The sequence below is a fragment of the Pelmatolapia mariae genome, linkage group LG23, assembly GCF_036321145.2.
Source record: "Pelmatolapia mariae isolate MD_Pm_ZW linkage group LG23, Pm_UMD_F_2, whole genome shotgun sequence".
Classification (NCBI taxonomy): domain Eukaryota; kingdom Metazoa; phylum Chordata; class Actinopteri; order Cichliformes; family Cichlidae; genus Pelmatolapia; species Pelmatolapia mariae.
The window spans coordinates 40,766,834-40,792,300 of NC_086246.1; the positions used below are offsets into that span (position 1 = coordinate 40,766,834).

At 45.9% G+C, this 25,467-nt stretch overlaps 1 protein-coding gene across 10 annotated transcripts in view; it reads left to right on the forward strand.

Moving 5' to 3' along the window:
* nfia (nuclear factor I/A) overlaps nt 1–25,467 on the forward strand; it is a 149,336-nt gene that overhangs the window by 89,962 nt on the left and 33,907 nt on the right. For all 10 annotated transcript variants that reach the window (XM_063465958.1, XM_063465959.1, XM_063465963.1 and 7 more), the window contains exons 3-4: nt 20,300–20,365; nt 20,913–20,987. In XM_063465958.1, coding sequence (XP_063322028.1) covers nt 20,300–20,365; nt 20,913–20,987 — 141 coding nt within the window. The remainder of the gene's footprint in view (nt 1–20,299; nt 20,366–20,912; nt 20,988–25,467) is intronic.

Consider the following 25,467-nt stretch of genomic DNA (forward strand, 5'->3'; position numbering starts at 1 on the left):
TATTTCTCTACAGCAGAGGTTCTCAGCTACATGCAGGCTGCAGAGCGACTAAACATCTCGGTGGATCCTTTGCAGAACTTCTTGTATTATTTGAAATAGGCTTTATGCTAGGCTACGCTAACCTGTCGGAGCTGTGCAGGGTCAGGAGAGGGTGGGCATTGGTCTTCATATTGGTGTTGTTGGTCTGTTAGCTGAACTCATGTCGCTGCAGCACATCTAGCTCCTCATGCTGCATTTTTCACGCTCCTTCTTTTAAACCAATCAGCATTCAACCCTACAGAGTATGTGCAGTTGTTTGTTTTTTTTTGGGACTGCACATCTGTGTTAGTTACCCACAATCCTCCAATCCAGCCAAAGACCAAATGGACGGCAGCACTGGAGCGTAATACAAGCTTGCCATCATTTCCCCGTCCAGCAGATGAAGACGAAGAGGATGTGCGCAGTCTTCCTGCGTGCAATAGTTTTACATCATCCACTTGTGGAGCTTCAGGGTTCATCATCGTGCCTTGATTCATGTTTAAAAGTAAATGAAATAATCAGGAAATGGCTGCTTTGTGTGTTCTGCTCATTCCTGCTATTCCAGGAATAAAACAGACCCCATCTCAGCTGCTTATCTCCCCCCAGCCCTCCACCCGACAGGAAAGAGCAGCTCCAAATCCCCTCCAACAATAATGAGCCTAGCGTTGGAGGATCAGCCACCTTATCCCTGCTAAGGCTGTTAGCACTCCAGAACAAGTCACTCTTGGTCCGCCCCTCCCTCCCTCCCTCCCTCCCGGCCTGCCTCCCCCCTGCTGTAAGTGCTTTACAGCGCAGATGTTCCCGATCACAAAGCCTTCAAAGTCTTTTTTCCTGCTCGTTCACGCCTGAAAATCTAGCGCCAAAGAGATAAGCGCAGCGGCGAGTTATTAACGGGCCGATTAGAACGCGAACACAGACCACCAGGTTGCGATCGTCACATCCAGTAAACGCAAGGAAATCGGACCAGAACACACAGCTGCTGCGGCACTGTAGGCACAAACATATCACACAGCATCGAACAGCAGGTTTCATCCCAGAGTCAGAGGGAGGGCAGCCATGTAGGGAGCTAATCAAAGCAGGTGAGACAGGTGACCGCCACCGTGAGGGGTAAGAGGTCTGAAATCAAACGCAGCATCCAGGATGAAGAGCTTCGGTCTCAGAGGTTGCTGCAGAGTCCCAGCGGTTTAATGACCCTCGCGACGGCAGCTAATTTACACTGGAGACGTCTCAGGGTCCCTGCTCTTTAATTGAAATCTTAATTGAGTTAAAAAAAAAAACAGGAGAAGGAGGAGGTGTCCTTAGAGTGTGTAACAGACTGGCAGCTGGGGGGGAGACCAAGGTAGACGTCCACTGTGGGTCGAGTGGAGGAGTCCTGCTGTTGCGGTCCGCGTGGCAGACCGTGGGGATGTGAGGAAGGAGGACCCAGGCGCGAAGCTCTGAATGCAAACAGTGCATTTATTTACAGTGAAATGGAAAATAACAATAAATCCGCAGTGCGATCCCGACTCCCGTGACATGTCCTCTTCCCAGTGTCAGTGTTCCTTGTCCCCGCTCCTCAGTGTCTGAGCACCCCGTGCTCGCTGACCTCTCGTCTCCACGCTTCTCCTGGGGAGATAACAAACAGGCAGCCGTAAGACACACACTGCGGCAGACTATCCGTACTGACTGGCCGAGAGACTAACGTGAAGTCACACAATGATCCAGCGTCGGAGAGAGCTCCACCGCACTATTAAGTAGCTCCTCCGACGAGGCTTGATCAGCTGTGTGATGGTCTTCAGGTGTGGCCAACCACCTGGCAGGGCCACACCCACCACACCTGAAGGTGCCTGTAAACAGGTGCTCTCAGAAACACCGGCATCCACACACACACATAAACACACATATACCTGCAAGCAGGGAGAACGAGAGACAGCACACCAAAAACACACATGTCCATAATTGCTCAGGGACCCTGGGTCGCTTAGACCCAGGGTCCCTGACACCTGCTGGCACTGGTGTTTCAAAGAGTCCGAAACCACAAAAGCAGAGTTTGTGTCCAAACTGAAGTTTGCCTTCAGGGTTTTCAGCAAATCAGAGCTCTCTAACACAAGATTAATGTGTGGGAAGATAACCACAGACTGTATATAACCATGGACGCAGCTCCTTAAACCTGCATTCTTCCTAGTGCCCAGCAGCGAGTGACTCCTTTGGATGTAAAAACAAGTCTAAGAGGAAAATGTGCCTGCTGCTCAGGTGTTTGCTGCTGCTCACCTGACCGCTGAGAGTGCTCCAAACATGCTTCTTCTACTGAGCTGCAAAGCCGTGCTATGATTGGTGGGTTACACTGATGTTCCTGCAGCACGCTGGCACTCTGGGAAGAGCGTACCCCCGGCGCTACCGACAGCTGCTGCCCCGCCCCGCCGTACAGATGCCGCCGCAGATGGGACCCCAGTACCTGCCTGCAACGTGCCCCCCCCCTTGTCTTTTAATCCATAAATATGTAATTTGTTCAGCTGTCTCCATGAAATATGCATATGAGAAGCAGGCGTTTGTTATTGTGTTAACACCGTGCCTTAGCGTCTTAGCAGCTCAGCACCGAGGAAGCAACAACAGGAGGAACAACGGGAGGAACAGGAGTTCAAGGGGAGCTAACACAACATCTGACAAGACAACAGGAGGAGGGGATCTTCTGCAGAGATCTAGAGATGACCCTGACATCTTCAGTGAGTGAGAGGCCGCCACCTTAACGAGCTCTTCACCTTTGACCTCCGGCCTGCTGTGAACGGCTCAGTCTGATGAAACAGACGCTGTGTCTCAATACCGCCAACCTCAGCGCACTTACGCCATACATCGCCTCTCACACACTTTTCCCTTGGTCCAGTCAGACCGTGAGAGAGCTGGAGGAGAAAAAAGGACTTTGAATTGTTTCTGTTCCTGCAGCTTCAACACTGCAGAGCACCCTGAAACCAGATGAATTCAGCTTCAGAACAGCAGCAAAGATGGCTGCAGGGTGCTGAGATTCCTCCTAAAAGCATTTTGGACAGGAGGAAAAGCAAAGAGCATTATATTAGGAACGTCTGTGCAGTCAGATGCGTTCTCTTCATGAAACCAAAAGAAGACAAAGGATCGTCTTGAAGCTCGAACTCGATGGTGTTCTGAGCTCAAGAACAAAAACAGGAAGTTTGTTTACAGCTGGAGTCATTAAATGAAGTCATCACCATCACGCTTTGTTTCTGACCTCCGACCTGCTGTGGACAGCGAGGGTCAAGTATCCCGACGTGTGACCTTTGACCCCATTCAGACACTCCTGAGGTCCAGCAGCACAGACAAACAGCAGCTCCTGTTTTTAAGTAGCTGCTTTTTGATTGTTAAATTCAACACTTCCTGCAGACCTTCACATTAAAAGCCTCACAGGAGGAGCTGTGGTTACTCCCTCTGAGCTGCCTTTGAATGGTTGAATTTATTTACACCATAATTATATTGAGCTAAAACTGGGAATGCAAAATTCACTTCACTGGATAAAAATAAAACATATGCTTAGAAAAACACAGAAAAAGTGAAACAAAACTAATGAACTGAATAAAATGCAGGAAACATTTTTGTGTTTGTCTGATTACAGACTAAAAATGAGCGTCCCACTCTGGAGGGCGTTAACCTCATCTTATCTGCTGGTGTCTCTGTTCCACTGAATCCCAGCCCTCTGTCCAACCTCACCCAGCAGGCATGATATGCACCTGTTTCTGTCTAACCTGTAGCTCCGCTTCCTGGAGAGTAGTTTTACTTCCTGTGTTTCCAAAATAAAAGTTTCCCATCAGAGCAGCTGATGATTCGGACTGTTAAGGGGTGGAGGTGTTTGGGATTCTGAATGCAGTTGGATGACAGGAGGAGCAGAGATGCTCCTTGTGGCATCAAAAGTGGCTGACACTCAGAGAGAGGAGCGAAGATTTGGCCCAAGCTATGAAACAACCTCAGAACATACGTGTTTCCTGAGTGACTGAAGAGTTTCACGTATTTTTCCCCCAGCAGTGGGCGCACCAAAAAGAAGACGCCCATTAGTGACAAGTCTTTAATGAGCACAAGCTCCAAGAGTCCCGACTACAGAACGAGCTTCAGCCTGAGACCGCTTTACACTCATTCCCTATGTCTCACTCTCTCGCTCTCTCTTGAGTTCTTGGGTTTTTAAGCCGTATCGGCCATGATGTTATCACACACACACACACAGTAGAATCAGGTTGCAGCAAGTGCGTACAGCAGATGATACACGTGTGCGAAGTGTGTTTGTTTGCGTTGCTGCGGTAACGCTGTCAGCCACATGGTGTTTATGCTGGCTGTGTCAGGAGACCGTCATCAATATTCTAGTCTCTATTTTAACATGAAGTAGGTGGATGGATGGATGGGTGGAGCTTGGATGAATGGGTGGATGGATGGGTGGATTTTGCCAAGGATTCAAAGCGATGACATCACTGAAATGTGATTGGTCAGATGCTGTGACAGAACCAAGCAGAATGATGTCAGTTCTGTCCGTCTTTTCTTTACAGTCTGTGGAACAGACGGTGGAAGAGTGAGGGGGCGGGGCTAAGCTCACATGAAACAGTTTCACACAGCAACAAGTGTGTGTGCTGCAAAGTTGCACAGAAAGGAAGAAACAGAGAGCTTCATCATCTTCATCGTATTTCTCACATTTGTGCTCTCAGCAACAAATGTTGTGTGTGTGTGTTGGTGTGTCTGTGTGTGTGCGTATCTATGTGTATGTGTGTGTGTTGTTGTGTGTGTGTGTCTGTGTGTCTCTGAGTGTTTGTGTGTTGGTGTGTGTGTTTTGTGATTTTTTTTTTCCTGGCTCTGGTTCAAACTCCTCGCTCAGCTCCCTCATCTGTTTCTACTCAAAGCCTCCTCTGCTGTCCTTATCTCCTTTCCTCCTGTATTATTCCCTCCCTTTTTTCCCTACTCATTTCCTTTCCTTCCTGCTCTTCATTGTCTCCTCCTTTGTTTTTTCACCTTGATTTCTTTTTTATACTTTCTTTATTATTTTTTTTACTTTTCCTTCTTTCCACCTTTCTCCTCCTGCTATTTTGTTTTCCTCCTCACCTCCTCTTCGTCTCTCTCTCATGCTCATCCTTTGTTTGATTTTGTGACCATTTCTTCTCTCCTTCCCTCATTTCCTACCTCTCCTCTCCATCCTTTCATATTTTCCTTCCTTCCTTCCTTCCCCCCTCCTCCTTCCCCTCTACATCAGCTACTGCTGCTGATTGGGATTGAAGTGGAGCTTTGCATTGTGGGAAGTTGGGGGTGGGGGGTTGTGGTAAACTTTCTCGTTAGCGGGAATAGAAGTAGCCCAGTGCATTGTGGGAAGGAGGCGATGGTATTGCGGGGGGGGTCGCGTTCAATTTTGTGTTTGCTGCCTCTAATTCCAGCTGAAGGTTCTCCTGCTTCAAAGCCATTACCATTGATTTTCTTTTTCTTCAGCCGCAGCAAAATGGGATTGGAGTCGCACTGTAGGACCTCCGACTCTTCATCCTCCTCTTCTTCATCGGCATCCTCCTCCTCCTGCTCTTTGTCTTCTTTACTTACTGTACTCATTTGCTTTTTCTGCATCTCTATTGAGCTGCGAGCGTCTGCGGGACATTCCGTGAAATTCAAACAGTTTGTTAGCGTTGAGTTCAGAACATGAGCCAATCGACGTCGAATCAACACAAGGCTGTTCGATTTAACAAAACAGGAAATCACAAGCACGTCCAAACATGCACAGCTATTTAAACCAAGGAAATGAAGCAAACCCAACAACTGGTCCCGAAATGACAAACCCTGGCTGAAATTCAACGGTAACCTCGGCATTACCGTTAAATCAGGTACACAGAGCGACAGAGCGTCTTCGAACCTCTCGCAGGTCGAACTCTGTGAAAAGGAACTCAAGCTGGCAGTGTTGTGGATCTGTGGATGTTAGACAGTGTTCGGTGTGGTGGGCTGGAATCAGACTGTCAGGCAGACAGAGGTGAAGGTAATGCGAGCCGTTTCATAGTCCAAAAACTGAAATCTAGAAATACATGACACCAGAGACCCTAACTCTACGGAAACACACTGGGACAGATGCTCAGCAACTATCTTAAAACAGAACAGCCATTAGGAGACAGCTGGGAGGACGATACACAGCTGAACTAAATCACAGAAGAGAAGAGGAAGAGGAAGGAAGCAAAACTAAGACCAAAGTACAAGGAACACTGAATATCAAAATAAAACAGAAACTGCAAAAACTAAACATGGAAAACTCAAATGGACTAAATACGGAGACTTGACCCAAGAAGAAGGAACCACTGGGTACCTCTAAAACCACTGAGAACTGGGAACAAGACTAAATACAGTACGAGGAAAAATACATGAAACAATATGAACACAAACCAACAATCACAAAATACTTGAACAATCTAAACTTAAAGTTCACAAAACTCAGAAGCACTGACCCAGGACCATGACACACAGATGAATGTAGCCCAGAGGTGAAGCATATCCACATGTCAGTCAGAGAGGCCATGCTCCTAATAATGCATACTTTAAATATCAGGCTGTAAATATTGATTTGTGCTGTAAAGGGCCCTGACTCACTGCTGGAGCCCCTGCTGGATGCTAAAGGAACTGCAGCTCAGAGGCTGCTGATTGGTCCATATGTACGCTTCATTGAAATTTGTTTGAAGAGAAAAGTGGACTAGAGTTTCTCTCTCTCTCTCTCTCTCTCTCTCACTCACTCGCTCACACAGTAATCTTTATTCCTTATCAAATACTTTCCATTCTGCTCCACCCACCCATGCTGACCTCTGACCTCTCCTCCGTACAGCCCTCTGTGTGTGTGTTTGTATTTCCACAGAAGGCTCTGGAGGCCGGTGAAGACTTCAGGGCATTTTTCATTCTCCTTCTAACCCCTCCCTCCTCTCCTCTTTCTTCTTCTTCTCCTTGTTCACTGCAGCGCTGCTGTGCCTTCATTCCCAGCATGCCTCAGTAGTGAGAGCCCTGTGAAGGGCCATTAAGAGCTGAAACTATGCAGCACAGTAAAACAGAAACACATGTGGACTCGGAGCTGGTCAGTGTTTAGATCGTCACGGTGATGGAGCTGTAGTCTTTCTGAAGGGTGGGGGTCTGCGACCGATTCAGACTGCAGGGAAACACTCACAGTATCATCCGTCATGTTACCATCCTTCATGGTACCACCTGTCATGTTATCATCCGTCATGTTATCATCCTTCATGGTAACATCTGTCATGTTGTCATCCCTCATGTTACCATCCTTCAAGTTACCATCCCTCATGTTACCATCTTTCAGGTTATCATCCGTCATGTTGTCATCCATCATGTAACCATCTGTCATGTTATCATCCCTCATGTTACCATCCGTCATGGTATCATCCATCATGTTACCATCCGTCATGGTATCATCCATCATGTTACCATCCTTCATGGTAACATCTGTCATGTTGTCATCCCTCATGTAATCATCTGTCATGTTATTATCTGTATTTGATGTGTTCTTTGAGTGTTGGTGCAGAAACGCTCACTGTTCACTTTCAGGACATTCGTTCTGAAACGTTGTGCCGTGGGTGGATGATGTGGGTGGAGTGGGAGTAAGTCCAGACTTTAGTGAAGTGAAGCCTCTCTGAAACACCAACATGACAGCTAAGTGGAATTTTTCAGCTGTAAAGCAGCAGGTGATCGGCGATACACAGGTGCTGTGTTACCGTCAGGTCAGTTTTTCTGTATTGATGGAGAAACATCAGCGCGGCGACGTTAGAGGCAGGCGATCCCCGCTGAGCAGCACGTGGAGACAGCGGGGAGGAAGAAACCTCTGGCAGCACCGGGCTTAGGGAGGGGCATCCTCGTTAAGACCAGTAAAGTCCAGTAAAGGAACACTTCACATTGTCTTTAGAGCATGTACTCATGAAATGGTCCAGTGGAATTTTCTTGATTAAATTGCTAACTAACATCTGCATGTGCACCAAGATAATATTAAGCTGTTTTCAAAGTAATAGTTCAATCAGCTGTAAAACAAAAGTCTGAGGGTGTTTTTAACTCTTTGGAAAGGTCCGCTGAAATGAAAACCGGGCTTTCCCGACTTGTCGATGGATTGTGATCGGAACATTTCTGACATGCTTCACTTCACGTTAGGAGCAGCGGGCGGGGTAGGTGGGTGAGGTGGGTCTGCAGGGGTGAGGAGGCTTCATAAATAGGTTATCAGTAAAGCGAGCAGGATTTGCTGATTGTTTGTAATTCGGCAAGCGGGACCCGGGCGTCAAGGCGTCGTCGTCTTTTAATACGTCGACACAATAAATAAATTAGAGGCGTAATGTTCTTTCCTCCTTCAGCACTATTTATAGTAAAGAGGACGCGCTGCGGATCCAGAAAGGATTAGCATCTGTGTTTGATGTGGTTCCACTGTTCTGCGGCTGAATGCGATTGCTCGTCCTGTTTGTTTGCAGCTGAGGAGGAGGAGGAGGAGGTGGAGGGTGTGTGTTTTTAGACTGTTTCTTGGATTTTTTTGTCTCCTCGTTGCCTTTCGGGGCGTCGGAGGAACACAATGCCAAGTAAAACCGCAGAGACGCTGCTGCTGTTTCTGCTGCTTTTCTTTCTTTGTGTGGTTTGAGGAAGGCCCGGCCGCCCGAGGCTGCAGACCAGAGAGAGAGAGGAACAGAAAGGCATGATGGGAGGGAGGACAGATTTGTCTTAATTGGAGGTTTTTCTGGTGCATCGGGGAGAGAAAAACTCAGTCAGGTATCAAAAGGGCATTTACAGCCCGCTTCCTGTTTCCAGAGGAAAAAATAAAAGCAGGAAATATATTCGTCAACGATCGGCCTGACCCCTGTCTGCCGCTGCAGCCGAGCATTCTGGGAGTTCTGCCTTTATGACGGCTCCTCTTTGATTTGGCGTGACGAGGCAAACCTTTTATTCTAGGGTTCTAAATCTGTCTCGTGATTAGCGCTCCGGCACTGACAAGCCTCGCAGCTCTACTTCCTCACAAACTGTGAAAACACGTCCTTCATGAAACCACAAACACACACACACTGCACTTACGGATTCATCCGCCCCTGAAAACAGTTCCAAACAACCCCGTGTTTGTCTCTTTCTAAAAGTGTGTTAGTCTCAGGCCGACTCCACAGGCTTTAGGCCCTGATTCCAGCCTGCAGAGGTCACATGATGCAGGCGTGCTCCTGCGGCGCGCTGTGATCCGTCAGGGTGCCGTTTCCCTGTGTTTAACGCACCTCAAAGTGTGTGGCAGATTACGATTACAGCAACAGGAAGGCGAACAAGTGTGTCGGACAAAAGCGGACATCCAAACACTGAGAGCCCAACAGGAGCTTCTATTCAGGCTCTAAAGAGCCTTGGGTCACCTCCTCCACCCTCCACCTCCTCTTAGACAGCTTGACCTTTGACCCTCTCTGTCTGTCTTGGCCCCCTCCTCCTCCTCCTGTGTAGTTTTCTGGAGTGTGCGGCGGTGCTTTGTTGAGATGAAGCGATGGTGGAGCTTAATCTGAGAGTGTAAAATTAGGGCTTTGTAATGTTGCCTACAGGTGGGCGGGGCTTCTAAAAGCATCGAAACACTCTCTGAATCTGTGTGAGGACAAACTGAAGATCCGATTTCCGACACGATCATAGGTCACAGGTCACTGTCAGCCAGTGGGATCACTCCTTCCCTCTGGTGGTGTTTACATTTGACTGCAAATCTTAAATCAGTTATTTACGCGCGTGTGTGTGTGTGTGTGTGTGTGTGACTTTAAAAGTCCTGATTGAGTGAAATCAGCTGATCTTTGTTGATCTTGGTGGATCTTATCTTATCTTATTTTCTGATGAAAAGTAGCGAATATTTCAAATGGTGGTTCGTCTTCATTCAGACTGCGGTTTTAGCGGTTTCTGTCAATGGTCCCGTCACAGCTCAGATCTGGACGGAAACACCAGCAGCACACGGTTTCAGCTCAGCTTCCTCGTGTTTGTAGTCAGAAATAAGTCTAAATCTGAGATCAGCCGTAGCCAGAAACGCTGCAGATGCTGAATGAATTTCGCTGAATGTTTGAGTTGAAAAACTTAAATATGTTGTTCGTTTCATACAATCAAGTGTCAGGTTTTATCTGAGAAACTCACTTTAACATTATTTCCTTATTTTAACCAATCAGCACTGATCTCCAAAGGACCTTTTTATTTAATGCTTGGCAGCACCTGCATTCAGGAAATAAAGGAACTTTCAAAGAAATGATCTGGAGTGTACAGGACCGCTAAAAATATACCAGACTACCTAAACTATAAAAGAATAATTGCAGGTTTTTCCTAAAGTGTTTTTTCCTGAACGTTGAATGGTGGCTGACACTGTCGCTGATATTTTAGGGTTAAAGGTCAGCTAAGTGTTTGGAAATTATGAAGGTGCTTTACAGGAGATCATCTCTAAATTATCCAGCCTCTGAAAAACATGTTGCTAAACTGCAGCACACCTGATGAACAGGTACCTGTGGGGGGGTGGGGCTTTAATTTCAAGGGGTTTAAATGGACTCCTGAATACGTCTGGATCATGAGCACGGTCTCTGTAGCATCTGTCTGACGAGACAAGTGACAGTGAAATGGGTGAAATGGGTGAAATGTAAAGTAGCGTGTTTAAAATGGCCTTTGTGGGTTTTTGGGGTGTTTTTCAGCTTTTTTACTCAACCTTGCTCCAGGTGATGTTAACACCTTTAATATCAGCTGATTATAAAATCAGTGAAAAGCTTCACTTTGTTTTCTTCACTCATGTTGTCGGATCTTTCGGGTGCTGGGATCCCCTAACCTCCACCCTTTTGACACCACAGCCAACCCGCCATCCCCTATAGGGCCCCCACTGTCACCGTGGTAACCCTGAAAGCGGTATCAGGCTGTCCTGAAGCCCCGCCCAGCCTGAAATAAATAGTTCCTCTATACTTTCCTGCTCCTTTCTGCTGCAGTGTGTGTAATCCATACAGCTGAGGGATAGACGGACTGTACACACACAGACACGCACACACACACACACACACACACGGACACACTCACCGTGATTAATGGCAGCAGACTCTATAGCAGATTATGGTGAAATCACTACAGATAAAGCACTGCAGTGTGTTTCTCTGTATGTGTGTGTGTGTGTGTGTGTGTGTGTGTGTATTATCAGAGCCAGACATCCGTTCTCGCTTGCCCAGAGAAGGAAAAGTGGTGGAGAAGAAAAAAAGACGATTGAAAATGTTGATAAAGTTTCCAAAACACAGAAAGTAGCCAATCAGAGAGAGAGTTACTCCTCCATTTCTTCATCTCTCCAGCTTCTTCTCATCCTCCTCCTCCTCCTCTCCGAACGGAAACCAGCAGTAAAACGCTGTTTATTCAGGGGTGAAATTTGATTGGACGGTGGTTCTCAGAACTAGGCTGTGATTGGATGGATTCTCTAAAAGTGTTTAATTTTCTCTCAGAGTGATCAATAATTGATCATTATTGATCAGCTTGCAGAAGAAGAAGGAAGGAGGGAGAATGCAAGGAGGGATGGGTGTAGTAAAGAAGGAAGGAGAAACAAGAGTTATGGTGACAAAAAAATGTTTCTTCAGATTGTGATATTGACTCTGTGTCTGTTAGAGTGTGTGTGTGTGTGTGTGTGTGTGTGTGTGTGTGTGTGTGTGTGCACACGTGTGTGTATATCATCCATTAGAGAGCTATAATTATGGTAAGTGAGGCAGCGCTGCGATCAATACAGCAATTCATCAATCTGACCCCGCCCACTGAAAAACACACACTATTTCATTTTGACCAAAGTCCAGCTGTAACCACTGACCACACACACGTTCAGCTCTGGTCTGGATTAAAATATCTAAAATATCTTTAATGAGTCTCAGTAACCACAGATTTGAAGATCGATCAGTGATGGGCTCATCAATACACATATTAACCCAGCTAATGTTGCAGTGCATTATGGGTGTGTGCCAGAGCTCAGAAGGTATATGTTTGTTTGATTTATTTATTAATTTGTTTATGCAGTTTGAAGACATCACACCTGATCTGTCGAGACTACAACACTTCCTGTTAGTCCCGCTGCACAGAAAGTGGCAGGTGAGTGAACAGTAGGAGGCACTCTGATCTGGTCCTTAGTGACTCGGAGAGGATGCAGCTAAATGGATAAAATAAAGATACCTCCACCAGAGGTTAGGAGACCACCAGGAACTGCACGTGTGCAGAAGCAGCTGCAGGTTGTGGTGGTCAAAGGTGATGCTGTCTGGAGGTTGCTGCTTGCTTCATCCCCCAAATAGAAATGTACGATGCAAAAAAAACGCTCCTGGTCCTGTGATGTCCCTAATACACACCAAAATTCATTTGAATGAAAACCAGTAAAAAATGTACACATGGATCTGGGCTCAGGGATTCCGGATCAGCTCGACGGCACCCCCTCTAGGACAGGAAGTGTGCGCATAGAGAGTTCTCGAGCTTCAGGTCACATGACTTTAAAACCTCAGAGAACCCTTGTATAACAGCTAAATTGTGCCCTGATTGGCTGAAGGCCTCGCATGATGTGGCCTCGAACTTTTATCTGCCGAGGTTTTCTCTCCCAGAGGAGATTCGCTTTATTTCATCTCATTCCTCTGGCTCATTTTTTAAACTGTGCTTTTATTTTCCAGCAGTATCCAAAGAAAAATGACCTCAAAGACTTACAAACAGATATGAGGACTCTGAGAAAGAAAGTCATTCTTCTGCTTTTATCTCACTGCTGAAGTAATAAACCACAGAATAAGTCCTACAGAAAAACGCGCCTCATTTGATTCTAATATTCATTTTAATCCCGATGAGGTAATGTCATCGGAATACGCTCCAAAGACAAAAAAAATCTCAAAACAAACAAAACCTCAAACAAGTACACAGAAACTCAGAGAGAGCTTGAAGGTGCATCTTGTCTCTAATCTCTGCAGTTTGTTAGTAATCTCTGCAGTTTGTTAGTAATCTCTGCAGTTTGTCAATGATCTCTGCAGTTTGTCAATGATCTCTGCATCTTGTCTATAATCTCTGCAGTTTGTTAGTAATCTCTGCAGTTTGTCTATAATCTCTGCAGTTTGTCAGTGATCTCTGCAGTTTGTCAGTGATCTGCAGATTGTCAATGATCTCTGCAGTTTGTGTATAATCTCTGTAGATTGTCTATAATCTCTGCAGTTTTTTAGTAATCTCTGCAGATTGTCAATGATCTCTGCAGATTGTCGACACTCGGCTCTCCTGGAGCTGATTGGTGTGGAACTCTGTAGTTGGATCAGAGCAGAGTGAAGCAGCTTCAGCACATTTGGGATATTTGAAAAGAGGAACAGAAGCGAGTTAACGCCTTCTTTCAAAACGTATGCTCCTGCATCGTGGCCTCAGCCGCTCTTCCCGATGCTAATCACCAGCCTGAGGTCGAAGGTCAAACACATTTATATTTGCAGCCCAATTTACTGGCTGCTTTCCAGTTTGGATCAGTGCACAGTTTACAGACATTTCAGTGAGTTGGAAGGTTCCTGGACGGTTTGTGGAGGGCTCATTTTGCATGTGTGTGTGTGCACGTGTGTGTGGATGGCTGGTAATGGCTGCGGCCCTCTTTTGTTCTGGCAGAAGGTGGCGAATGGCAGCGGCTCAAAGAAAACAGACAGAAGCTTCAAAATGGTTGCCAACGCTTTAAGATGGCTGCCAGGCTGAGAGAGAGGGCAACCACACACACACACACACACACACATATGCATGCACACACACACACACAGGCTGTGTGGCAAATGTTAGCGTGTGACAGAAAATATTAAAATGTGTTTGTGATTGAAAATTTGAAGAAATGTGTGTGCGAGTGGGGGTTTGTGTGTGTGTGTGTGTGTGTGTGTGTATTGCAGTTGGCAGCGCCTCCTTGGCAGCGGCGGCTGGCTGGGCGTCCAACAATGGAGACGGCTAAGGGGATTCTCTCTCTCTCTTTTTTTTTCTTTTTTAAACACCATCCGAGGGGCGAGAGACATCAACCACAAACAGAGAGAGAGCGCTTGGCTGTCTTTCTTAAAATGGCGGCGTGTTGGCAGCAGCGTCTTGCCGACACAAAGCCTCGTCTGCCTCGTGTGTTTGTGCAGTTTTCTTTCATAATTAACCGAAAAACAAAAGACAGAAGAACACAAATCGACTGTTTTCTCTTTCAGCCTCAGTGTGTGTGTGTGTGTGTGTGTGTGTGTGTATTAAGGATTTTTGGGTGTGATGTGTGTGATGGGCCGAATGTGAGGGGGCTGCCACAAAATGGCGGCTGGTGGACGGCGTCAAATTGCAGACCGGCGTTGTTGAATCCAAAAGTAGAACCTAAAAATTTGTGTGTGTTTGTGTGTGTGTGTGCGACTGGCAGAGCGTGCGGTGCAGGCGTGCCATGGTTCACAATGCCAGGTCGGGGTCCTGCTCCTGCAGTGCTGCCTGGAAACACAAAACAAACGCACCCCCGTCCTACTCAGAGAAACATCATCAGATTCATTTTTATACTTCAGTTTTATTTTCTGATGCTGTGTGTGTGTGTGTGTGTGTGTGTGTGTGTGTGTGTGTGTGTGTGTGTGTGTGTGTGTGTGTGCGAGAGAGAGTGTGTGTCACAAAATATTTAAAGTTCATGCAATAAAATGATTTTAGTTTAATTCCAGATGAAATGAGACGTTTATTTGATCTGATGCTTTGTTCTGTGTTTACTCACATCATCGAGCATGAAAGAAAGCAATACCTTTAATGATGGACCTTAAATAAAGGTGCTGATTTATTTTTAACAAATCATATTTAAGTGTTTTTCGAATCCTGCTGACCGTCTGAGTCACCTGACTCACACAGGGACCTACAGCCTACGGTTGCTACAGCTCTCTTTGTAGAGTCGTACAATATAAAACACCCCGAGGCGGCTGTTAGTTGTGATTTCTGAATAAAACTGGATCGAATTAATCAGGCGTTTGCTCTGTTAGCTGCAGGAAGAGCTTAGAATCTAAAAGAGGAAAATTAAAATTTCCTGTCTTTTCCTGGTAACGCTTGTTATAATCCAGAGGAAATGCTGTTTGGAGCATGCGTGGAGCTGTTTGGCCCTCGCAGAGCTTCACACGGCTGCCTGCAGGTCAGATAATTAGCCCCCGGGGTGCACAGGTGTAGGTGTCACCTGCAGGAACAGAGAAGCTTTCATTCCTTTCAGCTTCAGTCACAGTGCCTCATCTCTGCGGTCCAGCCGGACTTCAGGTCCGCGAATGTGTGTGTGTGTGTGAAGGTAATTTATCCTGCGTGGCAGTCTCAGCTGATTTGTGGCCTTTAAAAAAATGAATTCAAACGTCTCTTCATTTCATTAAAAGCTAAATCAGAGTGCGCTCAGATCGATGCCGAGCGGTTTATTTATTTATTTATTTATTTTGTACCCACTCAGAGCCAGCGGGCGGGAATCCGTCCGTCAACGTCTTCATTTTCGTATCCTTCCGGTAAAGATCCTCCAACTGTGGTCCTCGGGCTAAACATTGGAGGTGTGCGGCGTTCTGCTCTCCCTTCTCTCTCTCTGTAGTGTCGGCATGTCTCTCGCCCGCGTCACTGAGCAGCCAAACACGGAGAAAAACGGGTTTTGGCACCAGAGCGCTTCGCTATTTCTGTTTGTGTTGCCTCCTGTCGCTCTGCCAGGAGACGACAGCGCGATCCCAGCGTGGCTCGGTCGTGGGGGGGCGGAGTCTGTGTGCATTAAAAACAAACCCGGAGGAAGTGTGACCTCTTTAAATGCGAGCTTTTTTGTGTCCTAACGGTGTGACAGAACTTCACACCAGTGAGAAACGGCGTCTGTGTCAGCTGACAGCACCTCTGAACTGACGTTTCATTTTTATTTTGCTCTGCAGTAAAACTGGTGATGATGTCATTATCATCAGATTTACTACAGATTTACCGCGTCACGCTGAGATCAGCGACGCACACGAGAGAGGCTTTACTTAAATTGCCCATCATCCTCTCTGCCTGAGAGACACCATCCAGCTGCGCGTTCCTCCCTCACACAGGTCGTCCTCGTCCAGGGCCTTCGACGTGTCACACTGTAATAATTCCCCCGTCCTGTAGCTGCAGACAGACCTGGTTCCTTTTGACAGAAGCTTTTGCGTTTTTGGAAATAATCTGCGGAAATTTGAAACTGATTTATTTGGCACTTGTATAAAACTGCCATAACGTATGATTGCTCTAAATGAGCACGTCTTTTCTCATGAGGTAAGTCATCCACTCCCATCACAGGAAGTAAAACCCGTTCTGTGGAAACCAGTGGAGCTCTACTGGAGGTGGACTGGTTGGACTAGTGCTCTGCTGGTTCTTGGGTTTAATCAATAACCATGCAGCAGAGTCCTGAATGAGCTGCTGGGAAAGGGGAACGTGGGGGTGAGGCTGAGCAGGTGGGGCACAGGTGGTGACGGTGCACTGTGTTCTTGGCAGTGATGATATCTGGTCGGCACCATTAATGTGAATCCCGGGAACGTTACCTGTTGACCTTTATTCCTGGGAGTTAACAAGACGACTTCAGAAGTTTTTTTCAAAAAAATTCAGAGGTAACCCCCCACCCCCATGCCAACCCGTACCCCACCGCCTCTGACTCTCTGCTGCCTTTCTGGAAAGCATCCAGTAGCTCCCCCTCCCTTGTTCCTAGAAAAGCACCAGTTCATGTCAGAGAGAGAGAGCAGGGCGAGCGAGAGGGAGCGAGCGAGAGGGAGCGAGCGAGAGGGAGCGACCTCTGGGGCGATCAAGTTTGACTTTCCCACAGAGAGAGCTAGAGAGTCTGGTCCCATTGTTTCCTTTATGTCCCAGTGCTCTGAGTGTGTGTGTGCGTGTGTGTGAGTGTGCGTGTGTGTGTGTGAGGGTCACATGATCTGTCGACATCTTTCCATGGTGGTCAGGTGTCCGAGGCTCCACTAGCGTTCAAGTGGGTCTCCGAACCCTGATACGCGTTACTTGAGGAGCTTTTCAGAGTAAAAGCATAGGTATTTTCTGATTCTTCTGATTTCATTTGATTTAATATTTAAAGTCTTTGATGGTGACAGATGGAAAAAAGTTTTCAGAGGTGAGTGTGTGTTTCAGGATTTTTTTCTAAAGAAACAAAAAGGACTGTAAACAGGAAAATAAAGAAGGATCAGGAAGTTCATTAAACTTCCTGATCCTTCTTTATTTAAGGAAAAAGCTTTTTAAATTCAAAGTATAGATGGAAACATTTTTTCTTTTATAATATATGACTTAATTTCAAGTCTGTGATGAGGGGGGGTTTGAGTTAGATGATCCACGCCCCTCAGTGGGGGGGTGGATGCAGACAGTCCGGTCTGCTCCCACGCCTCATTAGCATATTTAATTAACCTGCTGACGGCTGAATGAGGGGAGCGGGGGACGATGGGGTAGGGGGGCAGTGTGTGAAAGTGCCCTCCAACACACACCCATCAGCAGCACCCCTAACCCCCCACCCCATAGTTGCCGTGGTTTCCGCCTGATGCTCTTTGTTTTAAGCTGCTGAAGCAAACAGACGCGGTGAACAGCATGCAAAACAAGCCTGATAAATGCTGCTCTGTGTGTGTGGGTGTGTGTGTGTGTGACAGAGGAGGGGGCCGGGGGGGGGGGGTCCTCTCAATGCAAAAAGTTCATGTCTCTTAAATGTAACTGAACTGCACAACCTCGCGGCGAGAATGTGCAGGCGCAGCGTCCATAACGTGTGCTCTGCAATAAGAACTCCACAGAAAGAGCTCCACAGAAGGATTCAAACCTGGACCAAAGTGATTTACACTAACGAGAAGCCCTTTAATCCACGCAGGACGACCCGACACACTCAGCAAACCATCACTTCAAAGGCAACCTGCTTTCCTTCACTCAAAAAGCGCTCCTGTCACCTCCTCTCACATTAAAGAAAACATATTCACACCTCAGAACCAGCAGGAGATAATCACTTGACTATCTCTCTGCACCGTTCAGCCAGCGTGTGAGTCGTTAAAGCGAAGCCCCGCTCTTCCTCTTGATCCTGATTTTCTTCTTGGATCACACATCTGGGCCCGCGTGGCAGCGGCTTCAGCCGGGCCTCCGTCACGTTCGCCGTGCGTCACTTTCCTTCATGTTTGCCTTAATTAAAAGTTTTGCTTTCCTGGACGTTCCAACTTCTCTCCGTCTGCTCCTGAGTCATGGCCCCGCCAGCAGGCTCCGGGGGGATGATGGGTAATATTTCTTCCACTCCCTGCCTACTTTATCTGCAGCGTGGCCGATCGATGCCCCCGAAGCCGCTAAATCATTTGAAAGAGCGGAGCTGCACCGGAGCAGAGAGCATGCTGGAAAAGGAGGCAGACGCAGAGAGGCCGGTTGCACGAGCTGCACACAGGAAGAACGTTTGCCATGATACTCGTAGCTGACCTACTGCTGCTCACACGTCCACAACAAAAAATGTCAGATCTCACATAGAAGAGAGAAAACTCTAAAAACACAGACGACAAGTTTAGTTTAATAAAACAAAGAAATATGTAAATAAGTTACAGACGCCTGCAGCTCAGTTTGATCTGATGCAGTTTTAATGAAGCATTTTTAAGAATGTGAAGCAACAGCTGATAACACATTAACGCTCAAACTATCCGTGTTGTGTTGAAGAGATATTCTCAGGTCAAAATAGGACTGGGCTGTACTTCCATGTAATACTGCTATGTGCCACAAGGAGGTTCAGTGAGTCAGTGTAGCCTTTATTTAAGCGATTAATAAAACCATCGGGGAAAAAAGACTAAAAGTTTGAAGAGCAAAGCATTTTAGCACACCTGCTGGTTAAACACTGCCCCCTGTTGGTGAAGGTTTGAGTTCATATTTGCAATGGGTAATTATAAAAGTACCTTTACTATTATTATTATTATTATTGTTGTTGTTGTTGTTGTGAGATGTAAGACACTCCTGACTGCTTGAGACCTGCAAACTGCCAAAAGCTCTGCTTTCACAGAGGCACACTGCTGATGATCGGTTAATCACGTGACTGATTAGCAGCACCTGGCTGCTGCTGATCCCGCTGTTCCTGTGAAAGCAGTGAGGCTGGACGTTGTTTTTCAGAGCACTGCAGAGAATCCTGTGACATAAGAAAATGACCCGTTTCCTCTTTTTTAACCACCTTGCTGTAGTATTTCCAAGAATTCCCACCTTCCAGCAGCTGCATGGATTGGGACTGAGCGGGACTCTATTAGGTACAGATGCCTTCAGCTGATGACGGGATAATCGATGACTTTTTGTGTAGTTCTACATTGTAATCATGTAAACATGCGGTTGTTGAAAACACTCGGGGTGCACCATGTGAAATTCTGTCACGCACCGGGTATTTCTGCCGTTTTAACTTCAGTTGTAGCTATCAAACATTATTCAAAATGCTTTTTAAAGACTAAGTATGAAGAGGATGGTCGGTGGTCGCAGCTGCTTGTCTTATTTATGATATTTGACACGAGCTCCTCCTCAGACATTTCACTCCTCCATCCTTCCATCCGTCCGCTCACTCTGAACTTCAGCATAGGCTCTTCCTGTGTCACTGAGCGTGTGCAGAAAGTGTGACTGAATCAGCTGCAGCAGCTGGAGTCTGCCAGTCAGTCTGCTGTGTGTGTGTGTGTGTGTGTGTGAGAGAGATACCAGGTGAAGGTTTTGTGGTGTGGAGATCAATACAGGCATCCCCTCTACACACACACACACAGTCAGTGTTTAACAGCAATGACACACATGCTGATCCATTAACAGAGTGCTTTTGAATGCACACTGGAGCAGCTGGGAATCAAACCACCAAACTTGTGATTAGCAGATGACCTGCTGAGCTACACTAAGTCCACGTTTTGGTGAATAGCCTTCGCTGGTGCTCGTTTCTGTTCTCGGATGATCTGGGATTTGTAGAACAAGAGAAACTGCAGCAACACCTTAACTGATTACTTATTTGGAAGAGTAACTAAAAAAGTGATTACTTTACCTGCAGAGCCAAACCTGATCTGCAAATGGTAATGCTTTATTTTACCAAACACTAAGAGCAGTGGCCACGACGTAAAGAAAAATTTAGCCAACAGCAGCTCGAAGGTGATGTCGGCTCTGTGTGGGACTTTCTGACACTTTAAGAATTTATTCTGAAAGCGTTGCACTTCCTGATTGATGAATATTTTTTATTTCGAAAATGTATTTACAGCGTTTATGAAGGATGAAACGCATTTCATGATAACATTAAAGATAACTTCTTTTTTTTTAAACTCCCAGCTATCAGTGAAGTAACCGCTGGATCAGAACAGACAACTGAGTGTGTGTGTTGGTGTTGTTCGGCTTGTCCTCATCTTTGTGTTTCTCTCCACAGAATCCGGCCAATCAGAAAGCCCGAATCAGGCCAGCGAATCAGACATCAAGGAGCAGCCGGAGAACGGTGAGACAGACAGACAGACACACACAAACACACACACACTGAGGCCAACCTGTGTGTGACCGTGTGTGGTTAAACGAAATGAGGCTGTGGTCAAATACACACACACACACACACACACACACATTCCTGAGGAGAGGTTGTTTGTCTGGATCAGGGAAGTGCGTATGGAAGATTTTTAAGTGTGTGTTGATGGATGTGATAGCTGTGTGTGTGTGTGTGTGTGTGTGTGTGTGTGTGTGTGTGTGTGTGTGTGTAAGAGAGAGGAGGATATCCTCTCTACTTTGTGTGTGTGTGTTAGACCTTGACCCTGGTGTTCAGCTACGTGCGTGCAGACACACACAGCTGGTCCTGATTATTCCTGTTGGGAAACAGAAGCCTGTACTTCCTCACTCATAATGATCCTTCCCTGGTACTACTGGTACTAGTACTACCTGTAATCCTGCTGCAGGTGTAGATTTTGGGGGCTTGTCAGTGTTTGGCTGTGCCGATATGTGTTGGTGATACAGTAGTAATATAGTAATAACCCCCTCCCTCCCTCTGCTCACAGGTCACCTGGGCTTCCAGGACAGCTTCGTGACACCTGGAGTTTTCACAGTGGCCGAGCTCGTCCGAGTGTCTCAGAGTAAGTTCTCTCTCTCTCTCCTCCTGCAGTGAGGCCGAGTGAGGCCGAGCACTGATTGGATCGCAGATCTGTCATCGATAGTGGATCTAATGTAATTCCTCCAGACCAAACCACAGGCTGCCTGTCTTAATGAACACACTGTGTGTGTGTGTGTGTGTGTGTGTGTGTGTGTGTGTGTCTGTGTGTGTGTCTGTGTCTGTGTGTAGCTGCTGATGTGTGTTTGAGTGGTCTTCCTGCTGATGAACACAAGAACATGTTTAGGAGAGTGTGAATCGTGAGCTCAGCTTGCAGCACGAGGCTGAGCACCTGTGCATCAGAGAGCCAGGTGTTCACCGTATTCTATAACAATAATAGTAATAACTGTTACTTAGTAACACCTTATAAGTAACTGATTACCAAAATCACTGTATGCATAATAACATCATAGATTAAAATGTGAACAACACAGACTCAAACAGCATGTGTTTTAAAGATGGTGAGAGTCGACGCTGTGAATGCGATGCAGGAGAGTGCACGAGCGGCCAGTCAGCTGAAGGTTCTGAAGCACCATCGATTAATCGAATTCTCAGATAAGAAATATTTCTGTGATAAATATTCAAAAGAGAAAAACACAGGTCTTGCAAAATGACGCTTTACACACCATATTAAAATAGAAAACATTTTCTTAAATGCAAACATAAATAAACCTCAAGTCTCTTATCAAAGGTCAATATAATCTGTATGCAACCGAAACCTAAAACGTGTACCTTTACTCTGTGTTCTTGGAAGGTTTGTGACACTGTTTCATCTCCTGGATAAGCCAGATTACATTTGGTTTGTATGTATGTATCTGTGTGCATATGTGTGCAGTGAATGAGCGAGTTAGAGTCTGTAAGGCTTTAAAGGAGAACGCGGTGTCTGCGAGCATATCGGCATTGTGACGTTTGTCCTGTGCTTTGATGCAAAGTGTCTGTGCTGCTGAGAACACATGCTTTGATGGTGCGTCGTTAATTAATATTAATAATAACAATTCATCTGCAGATTTTTCTCTGTGTAGAACAAACAGCGTTGGGCAGAGCAGCTACAAACTTCCTTTTCTTCTTGTGGTAGTTTGTCGATCAGCTGCTTTGATGAAGGACTCCCGCTCGCTGTTTCCCAGTAAAGGTTTTAATGGTGATCACGGGAACATCTACTGCTTTGGGCCATACAAACAAGTTTTTTCACTGTACTGTTGTGGCTCCGCCTCTTGTGCAAACAGTCTCCGCCTCCGTGTTAAACTGTCCCAGCATCATCAGGACTGCGTGGGCTGAATGTGGTCAGACTTTTTATCCACACGCTGCTCCTAAATGCGTTTCTACTGCAGGTCTATGAGTGAGTGCTGCAGAGCTGTGCATTAAACGAGGATTTCTTATAATCGAGTTATCTGAATTACTCAATGAATCGTTACAGCCCCAGTTGATATTAAAACTCTTCAGATCCAGGATCTGCTGCCAATCAGCAGCCGCTCCAACTCAACTCTAATTATAAGGAAATATGAGCGACAGGCGGGCGATCGAGAGACCGCAGGGTGGAGGAGAGAGAGGGGAGGGGTAAGATGGGTGTGCGATGGACAGAAAGGACAAGTGAGAGAGAGAGGCGGGGGGACATGACCTTTAAAAAGTGCCGACATGCAGGAGAGAGAGAGAGAGAGAGAGAGTGACAGAGAGCGCAGTGGGATCTATATGAGTCTGTCGATCGCCCACCGCTAACAATAGGCGATGTAAAGTGCCTGTCAGCACACACACAGACCCCCGATCAAAGAGCCATCGATCACACACACACACACACAGTTATCCCTGCTTGATCAGATACTCACATGCAGCTGCTATCTCACACTCACTTAATGACACTGAAATATAAGGCATTCTTTCAAATTAAAAGCATCAGTGAAGTCTGTTAAACTTTTTGTTCTCCAAGGGTAGCTTTGCATGATTCAAAGTTCTGAATAAGTCTCCTCAGCTATGTCCAAATCCAACTGAAACCCATGTACTCTGATTGGCCAGTATCTGGAAGGTTATTGAGGGTACAGAGCACATAAGCACATGTACGAGTACGTGTTGGAGCCTGAATGGAGCCTGAACATCCTACATACAGCAGGAACATCATGATGTTGGTAAATGGTTTGCTCAGCAGGAAAAACCGAGGCTGGACTTAGTCTTTCAAGTACACAAACACATGTTGCTGTGTGCAGCGTGTCCCTGAAATGAGCTGTAATGTCAGGTAACGATTAAAATGACTGCAGCCTGCACAGACTCCTGTTCACACACTGGACTTCATTAAAGTGCTTTAACACAATAAACACGAGGGCTGTGGTTGTGATGCTTCACGGAAATACAGTTGTAGAAGAGTAACATGTTCCTCCACACAGAAACACGCAATTTATAGAATGATGGTGGTTTTTGGTGTTGCATTGCTGCTGATGTCTTTGGCTTTCCGTGTCTTCTTCAGGGTCTGTGTTTCTGCCCTGAAAGTGCCAAGTGGTGTTTTTTTAAGTGCCACCCCTTTTTTGATTTGATTGAGAAGCCATAGAACTATTTTGAGCTGATAGCGCCGTGAGTGCAGTGGTGTTCAGAAGATGTTTGCTCTGAGCACTTTGAGCTCAGGCTAATTGGAGTTGTTCAGAAAATAGACGCTGAGAGCAAAAGTGAGGCAGCCTGTGGGCAGACTTTTGCAAATCATGCTGTAAACTACACCTCTATGCTGACAACACTGTCCTTTACTGTTCAGTGGTGCTGTACATTGTGGTCTTCAGTGTTGCTTTGGATGGATGAGAAACTGAATTTTAAATTTCACGTGACACCTGTCAGCACATTTGGCAGGAGAACTGGTTCCTTCAGAACAGTAGATGATAGAAGAGAAGAGAAAAGGCCTTTACTGTCATTGTACATGTACAACGAAGTTGTGGGTGCTTCACACCGACTTTGCCGGAATAAAATATAAAGCGTATAAAAGAAATAAATAACAAAAATAAGAGAAAGGCACACAATAGAGGACAAAGTGCTCGGAAGCAGTGCAAAGAAAAAAAGGACTTCTTAGAGTCCATGTGTGAGTGTCCTGAGTGATGAGGGTTACTCAGCCTAGGACTGGGCGATATATCGAGTTTTTAAATATATCGATATATTTTTATACGAGATATGAGATGTGATAATATCGTTTATATCGATATAGTCTATGTTACGTTATAATTATACTTGTGGAACCGCAAGTATAATTATAACGCCTCTTTCATCCACTTTTGTCTCTACGCAACGCTACTCTGCCTCGCCTCTCTCCTTCACTGAACACAACTCCTCCCCCTCCATCGCTTCACCTGCAGGCAACGACAAGATGGACACGGCAGCTATCAAAGAGGACCTGGTCGGTAAAAAGAAAACATTTGGAGATTACTATTTTAGTGCTGTCAGCGTTACTCTCGTTAAAATGACCTTAACGCTGTAACTGCATTAATGCGGCAAATTAACGAGTTACCGCGGATCGCCCCGTGCGTGGGGCTACACGGCATCGACGCGTTAGCATTGCGGTTAGCGTTAGCGGTTAGCTCGTTAATGTGTTGACGCCATGCAGCTAGCACTACTAGTATTTTCACCATTTACAGCAGCACCATAAAGTGCAAAATGAAGAGTGTGTGAAACTGCGTGCTGTATCCCAGACCGCGAAGTCTCCCAGCCTCCTGCCCTGAAACAAACCACCTTACAAAACTCGTATACTGTATTTTTGGGACTATAACCTTACACTAAAATCCTTTCATTTTCTCAAAAATCGACAGTGCACCTTATGTATGAATTCTGGTTGTGCTTACTGACCGCGAACTGATTTCATGTGGTACACGGCGCTCAGAAACCTCTTAAAAATGTTTTAGTACGACTTTGGTAAGCTACGAAGCCGCACAACTTGATGGGTTGTTGGAGCATTATGGCTACTGTAGTCAGGAGCCTCGCGGAGTAATACGTACTCTGCTTCAACGTAATACTATAAGGACCACAATGTGTGTATAAGAACCACAAATGGCACCTGTTAAGAGACATGGTTATGAAGTGGATTTCAAACTCAAGGCTGTCAGTCACGCAGTAGAACTTGGGAACAGAGCAGCCTCGAAATCTGTCTTTGTTATTATGCTCAGCGTCTTTTTAGTTTACATTTTGACTGCACAATTGTGAGCTTTTTGTTATGCACAAAAACAACATTGTTTTCTTTTATTTATGGAGCATTATTATTTAATAAATGCTGATAATTTATTTCTGAGTAATCTATTCATGTACATCTACGCTGTATGTTAATAAAAGTGCCTGTGTGAGATCTGGGACACAGCTTTGAAAAAGAACTCTCTTTTTGTTCTTACTTTATGGCTTTGAAAAAATATCGAGATATATATCGTATATATCGCCATCCAGCTAAAGAATATCGAGATATGAATTTTGGGCCATATCGCCCAGTCCTAACTCAGACCATGGCGCAGATTGTT